The 6,798-nt window shown below is 30.9% G+C and overlaps 1 protein-coding gene across 2 annotated transcripts; it reads right to left on the bottom strand.

The window, feature by feature from the left end:
* Positions 1–2,851: 2,851 nt before the first annotated feature.
* On the bottom strand, positions 2,852–6,115 carry LOC123913707. Of its 2 annotated transcripts, none has more exons than XM_045964528.1 (4): positions 6,023–6,115; positions 5,374–5,914; positions 4,758–4,943; positions 2,852–3,235 (listed from the first exon to the last, which is right to left on the bottom strand). In XM_045964528.1, exons 2-4 carry the CDS (start codon positions 5,863–5,865, stop codon positions 2,945–2,947), a joined length of 969 nt encoding a protein of 322 aa, XP_045820484.1. In that variant the 5' UTR covers positions 5,866–5,914; positions 6,023–6,115; the 3' UTR covers positions 2,852–2,944. The 2 variants fall into 2 exon arrangements, with proteins under 2 accessions (XP_045820484.1, XP_045820485.1); XM_045964529.1 differs by having other exon boundaries at positions 5,374–5,907; positions 6,023–6,040.
* Positions 6,116–6,798: the final 683 nt, after the last annotated feature.

Genomic DNA, 6,798 nt, shown 5'->3' with positions numbered 1-6,798 from the left:
ATATATATATATATATATATATATATATATATATATATATATATATATATATATATATATATATATATGTAATGTCCCTACCAACTGAGTTAAACTTATGAGGATTATTCTTTTACAATCCTAGTCGATTTTTCTAAGCGCGCCAACCACCCCAAGATGTGTCCAGCTTTAGATATATAAGAAAAATTAATTTTGAAAGTGTACATGTATATGACCAGGGTTTGAGTTGTTGTATTATCGCCTGTCAATTTATTCATTCATCTATATATTGCTTGAAGAAAAATGGACACTGGGCCTGTTTGTTATAATTTTTTTTTTAAAATAGATTCTTGTAGTGTTACATAATTTTGTATAAAAAAAAGTTACAAATAAACTTTTTATAAAAGCTTCAAATAAAAATTTGGTTTAAATAGTTATTCTTAAAATGTAATTTTAGGTACTTGATTATTTTATTGAAAAAAAAATATTTGATATCAAAATTTCGAAAAATCACTTAATTTTAAAGCTATATCAAATAGATTTTCATAAAAATCATTTTTGAAATACAACTTTTTGAAAACATTGTGATTTTGACTATATTTTGATCTTCAATAATGTGTGTTTATGTTATATGATGTCAAAATTATTGTTTCGATTTAGAAAAAAGGAATATAAAAAAACTTGTAATATTTTGAAAATCAGTTTTAGCAAATTTATTTTCAAAAATACAAAGAAAAAATCTATTTTTTTAAAGTTGAAACAAATAGACCCATTATCACCCTTCACCAAGGTTTCAACTTGTTTGTTTATCAATATTTGTTCTCCACTCTCACAACACCTTTCTTTTCTTTTTGGCTTATTATTATCTTCAAGATTGCTATCAACGTATCAAAATCATCTGTTTTAAAAATTAAGTAGGTTTAGTTCTTTGTCAATTTCCTTAAATATTTGAGGTTTTGTTATAATTTAGGCCAAATATATCTGGGGTCGTTTACGTTCAATATTTATAACAGATTGATCTATTAAATTTTTTAAATACCAAATTAGTCCTTTTAGTTTAGGCTTAAATGCACTTTTAGTCCCCCAAGTTTTCAAATTGTGCAATTTTATTCCCCCTAGTTTCAATTGTGCAATTTTAGTCCCTCACTTTTACTCTTTTTTGCACTTTGTAGTCCCTCATTCTTATTTTGACCTATTTTGACAAAAAAAAGTTGATGTGGCAGTATTTTTACACATGGATGTTTGTAATTGGCCAAAATAGAAATTCATAAATTGATTTTAAAATAGAAATAAGAAGAGCTCACGTGTGAGTTAGTTTTTAGGAAATAAATAAAACTTTCGGTAACCCAAAATTCATAAATTGATCTGCCTAAACTCTAGAACTCTGAATTCATTCTCCAATGTCAACAAAAAACCCCATCCCTCTTCGATTCTCTTTCAATTTCACCTTCCTTTGCCCCACACCAATCACAAAAAAGTGAGCAAACAGAATGTGTTGTGTGGGAAGAAAGAGGAGTTAGAAGATAAAGTGGATGAGGAACGTGAAATTGAAAGAGAAGGAGCCGGAGAGATTAGCAAGTGTTTTGAATTGTGTTGAATTTATGAATTCCTGGGTTATCAGAAGTTCTATAAAACTTATTTTAATTTTCTTTTTCCCATTAAAGAATCACACGTGAGCCCTTTTTTTATTTTTTAAAATCAATTTATTGATCTCTATCTTAGCCAATTACAAACATCCATGTGTAAAAATATTGCCACATCAACTTTTTTTTGGTCAAAATAGGTCAAAATAAGAATGAGGGACTACAAAGTGCAAAAGGGAGTAAAAGTGAGGGATTAAAATTGCACAATTGAAATTAGGGGGACCAAAATTGCACAATTTGGAAACTTGGGGGACTAAAAGTGCATTTAAGCCTTTAGTTTATAATACCCTTTTAATTACTCTCCATTACAAAAAAAAATATTGCATGTAGTCCAGATGAGATTGTACACTGCGTTGTGGCCTCGGATATATCTTCTTTTTTTTTTCTTCTTCGAAACAAATAAACTTACTGCATTTCATTGATCAATAAGGTTATTCCACACTTCCTCCCTCATTCCTGTTCTGCCAGATGTTCCAGAGCACTGTTGCTACTCGGCCTGTAACATTGTTGTCCTCTTGGGCTGCAAATATTAAATATCTACTCTGCTGCATTATTGAACATATTCATTTTGGATGTTTTCTCTTCCCCCCTCCCATGAATCTTTTATACCCCCCAATATTCCAATTTTGCCCTTGCAAAAAAATTCGGTTCGCAGAAACCGAATTTTTTCTAGTGCAAATTCAGAGTAAATTTCGGTTTTTAGAAACCGAAATTTGTTTTCAAGGCAAAAAAAAACTTCGGTTTCTACGAACCGAAGTTTTTTCAAGAGCAAAATTGGAAATTCAGGGGATAAAAGATTCATGGGGGGTGGGGAGAGAAAACATCTTCATTTTGGGCATGATAACATTATTGAACATATTCACTGGTGGTGGGACAATGAAACAATTATTCAAGATTCTTTGTGAAAATGATAACGGAGTTCAGACATGTAGCGCTCACTCGCTAAGCGGTGTGGAGTGGTTCTTGGTGTTTACTTGTGCAGCCATACTCATTGCTCAGTTGCCTAATCTCAATTCAATAGCTACTGTCTCTTTGGTGGGCGCTCAAAGTGATTTCGCAAAAGCTACGCTATATGTAACTTCCTGATTTTACAAAATCACATTGTCATCCCAAACATTCCTGATTTCATAAGCTGTGATATGCATATAGCTGAGTGAGATTGACAGTTTCAATTCAACCTTGTTCTAGTAAAAATTATACAAACATTTTAAGCCTCAACAACCAAAAGATAAGCAAAAACTAAAATGGAACGTACTAGCTCGAAGAGATACGTGCTATTTTTACAAGTTTGAGACATAGAATCAATGAACATGAATAAAATATCAGTTGTAGACACATGAGTTTGTGAAATTAAGATGTTTTCCAAGTTTGTTGCCATGAAAAGTGATTGAACATCTGATTCTCCGATAGAATGTAGACTTAACCAATCTTCCCAAAATGTAAGCCCTTGATCTCACAACAAATGTTAGGTTCATTGGCAATGCAACAGTTTTCATGTGTTCTGCGTTAGTGTTTCCAAGAACTGATACACCGCCGTAGAGAGGAACTTGGTGTCCAAGCACCGTTACTGCTAGATTCCTCTGACTCTTCCTTGATTGATAGAACTCATGTATCTATTACAGAGAAATCAACCAAATAGTTACATTTATTAACAAGTTGTAATGCAAATGTTGAAAATAGTTCAAACGGTCATATAATGTGGTGTCCCTTAAGTTATTGGATGTAGTTTTTCGAAGGATTAATTTTGCCATGCAAACAAGTTTGGCGATACATGTGAATACTTCGAGACACATTTTCACTTTGGTCAAAAATATGTACTCCTATTAAATGTAAAATTAATATACGTAACATGAATATGAATACACCAGTGCACATTTTATTGAAGGAAAATTCTATGGTAACATGAATATGAATATGAATCTAATGAGATGTTTATATCAAAAAATAAAAGAAAAAAAACCTCTGTGAGATGTACGGCACCATTACCACAACCATTGCAATATGGGAAATGGGACATGAAAAGAATAACTAATCAAATATTTTAAGAAACAAGGTAAATCAACCATATAGTTACATTTATTAACAAGTGTAATGCAAATGTTGAAAAGAGTTCAAAAGATGATAGGGTACATAATAATATGGCGTCCCTTAAGTTATTGGATGTAATTTTTCGAATGATTAATTTTGCCATGCAAAAAAATTGGCGATAAATGTGAATCCGATACACATTTTCACTTTGGTCAAAAATATATACTCCTATTAAATGTAAAATTAATATATGTAACATGAATATGAATACACCGGTGCACATTTTATTTAAAGGGTCACCATGCTAAACAGTCGGACCCGGATTCCATGAAGTCGCATTTTCTGTGCAGTCGGTCATTTATAGTCATCCGACCAAGATCAGACGGTCACAATTTAATAATGTGGGTAAGCTTTTAAGAATATTTTAAGGATGGAGGGAGTAAGCTTTTAAGAAATTGAGTGTAATTTTACAAAATAAATTTTTAACAAATGTTTATATTTTTCATATTTTAATAAAAAAAAAAACTAGAAAACAGCTCCAATAGTACTCGTACTATTAAACTTTGTTGGGGTCCCCCTACCCATAAGTAGGGTGATGTAGAAGAGGCACGAGACCCAGCTTTTAAGCATTGCCCCATAAAGTGGACCAATTAAATTGAACTTTATTCAGCATATATGTCTATGTTCCCACAAACTCTTTTTTCTCTTATTGGTCTCAAACGATGCATAAATTTGTCCCCACCCACAGATTCTAAGCAAGCAACCGTTGGAACTTGGAAGCTCCGAAACCCTCACATAAATATTCCACTCATTCACATCACATGTGCCCTTTCTAAGCCTCAAACCTACACTTTTCCTTTGTTTCTAAAATTTAGTAAATATAAGTAAAAAAAATCTTGTTTAATTTGTTTCTGATGAGTACTTTGAAAATGTCAAATTTTTTTAATTTTTATTAGTTATATTAGGTATCAAAATTATGTATTGGCGGTTATACAGTGGTTAATTAGGTCATTTATTATGGGACCGACTGAGGGAGTAGAAGCAAGTAGTAAATAGTGAAATTAAATAGGACTAGACTACTCATGAGATGATAGAGGTATGTGGTACCTGACCAGAAGCAAGTGTGAGCTGGTAATAGCTAAGCTTCAGAGGTGTAGACGTGACATGAACACCAAAGAAAGTTGCAGGATTTCTGTATAAGATCCTAACCGTTGAATTCAATGACAACATATCTGTTGGTACCCCCGATGCATCGTTACCAGATTGTACATTCAAAGTCTCGAACATTATACTCTGTCAAATTTATTTAACAATTATTATTCTTCTCAACGTAAATACAAATATTAGAAGAAAGTATCAGTACAACATAAATAATGCCCCCACAATATTTATTATCCATCCAATGTCTGAAAATTTGATTTGATCCTCCATTTATTAATCACATTTAAGTAATAAAAATTAATAATTGTGTAGAGAAATGAACAAGGCAATTTTGACATTTCCTCACACAATGACCACTGACTCTGACCAGTTGATTGAATTGAAACTTTTGAAAGTTGAGACTTTTGATACTGAAAAGTTAAAAAGAAAGCCTCAAAGAATCCAATAAAATACTAAAAAAACATCATAAAAATTAAAATTAATTAAGGAGTAAGAGAAAAGCACGAAAGACCAACGAACAATGTAAGAAACAAGAAAGCACGAAAGTAAAGAAAATGTTTACCTTAAGAATAACACGAGGCTTGTAGCTTTTACTAGCACCCCAAAGAATCAACGAAAACAAAGTAAAAAGCAACACGAAAAGCAAGAAGAAACAAAAGTACATCCTTACACGACCAGAATCATGAACACCAACATCATCTTCATCCTCTTCATCAAGATCACCATGAATATTCATCTGATTCAGTTTCTTCCAAGAAGTAGAAGAAATATTCCTCGGATTTTTCAAAGAAGCAGAATAAGTACGAGAAGTAGAAGATTCACGAGAATGATGAATAGGAGAAGAAAGATAGTAATGAAAATTTTGATGAGGTGGTGAACCAATAGGACTAGAACCATAAGACATTTTTTCAACATCATGGTTTGAAGGACTTTGAACATAGTATAATGGTCTACGAGAAGGTGAACGGTTTGGTGTTGAAGAAGATTGTTCCATGCTGTTTGTTGTTTCTTGTGAATCTGTTTTTCTATGCATTTTTTCTCTTCCTCCTTTCATTTTTCCTCTGTTTTTGTTGTGAATCTGTTTCTTGAACAAATACTAACAACTGTACCCAGTTATTATACACTATACAACTAGCTATGTTTTTTATTATAAAAATTTCAAAGTACTCGTACTAATAAATTAATAGTATAAAAATTAGTAATGGTGTTACCTTTTTCTTCTCTTGGCATTGATTATATGGGATTTTTTTTTCAAAACTGTGTGTGAATTGTTAAGGTACATTTTTCTTTTTTCTGAAAAAAACAAAAGGTACATTTTCCTTTTTCGAAATAATGAACTTTTTATACATTGACATAAAGGCATGGACTGAACTAGTAATGCTTTATTGGTTGTTTTTAAATTCTAATGTGAATGGAATTTTCACCTTTTTTTTAACCTTTAGTTGATACTTGATATTCTCTTTAGTCCTATATATAAGTAATATTTAACTTTTTAGATTTATGATAAAATTTATTTATTTAGACTATATTATTTTTTAGATAATTTTATAATTAATCTAAAAAATCAAATGTTTCGGGAGAATTTAGGCTTAATTGTATGTTTAATTCTTTTTGTTTATTTCATGTTTTAATTTGGTATTTTATATTGGGTTTTGTTAACTAGTGTTCTGCACTACTTTTTAAGCATTTTATTTAAGGAGAAAATTAATTAAAAAATGAAATATTTTAATTTTTAATATATTGACTTCACACATCTCAAAAAAAAATTATAAACGCTTAGTACTATTTATGATATTTAAAAGGCTTAATTAGTAAAATAATTCCTTAAAGACATTTTTGGTTTAAGATTGGTATCTTAAAGAAAAAAATGCCTGAATAGGTCCCTTAAAGAAAAAAAGGTCCGAATAGGTCCCTTAAAGACATCTCTGTTAATCAGTTTGATCCCTAAAAAAAGGTCTGAATATGACCAGACTGATTAACAAATACT

The sequence above is a fragment of the Trifolium pratense genome, linkage group LG3 (assembly GCF_020283565.1).
Source record: "Trifolium pratense cultivar HEN17-A07 linkage group LG3, ARS_RC_1.1, whole genome shotgun sequence".
Classification (NCBI taxonomy): domain Eukaryota; kingdom Viridiplantae; phylum Streptophyta; class Magnoliopsida; order Fabales; family Fabaceae; genus Trifolium; species Trifolium pratense.
Note: the sequence above shows the minus strand (reverse complement) of the source record. Positions and strands in the feature narration are given on the sequence as shown.

Coding starts and splice junctions, on each gene's coding strand:
- LOC123913707 (XM_045964528.1), bottom strand. CDS start 5,865: ATGAAAGGAGGAAGAGAAAAAATGCATAGAAAAACAGATTCACAAGAA. Junction 4,944..5,373: donor AGCCTCGTGTTATTCTTAAG/GTAAACATTTTC, acceptor TAAATTTGACAG/AGTATAATGTTCGAGACTTT. Junction 3,236..4,757: donor TCACACTTGCTTCTGGTCAG/GTACCACATACC, acceptor TCTCTGTAATAG/ATACATGAGTTCTATCAATC.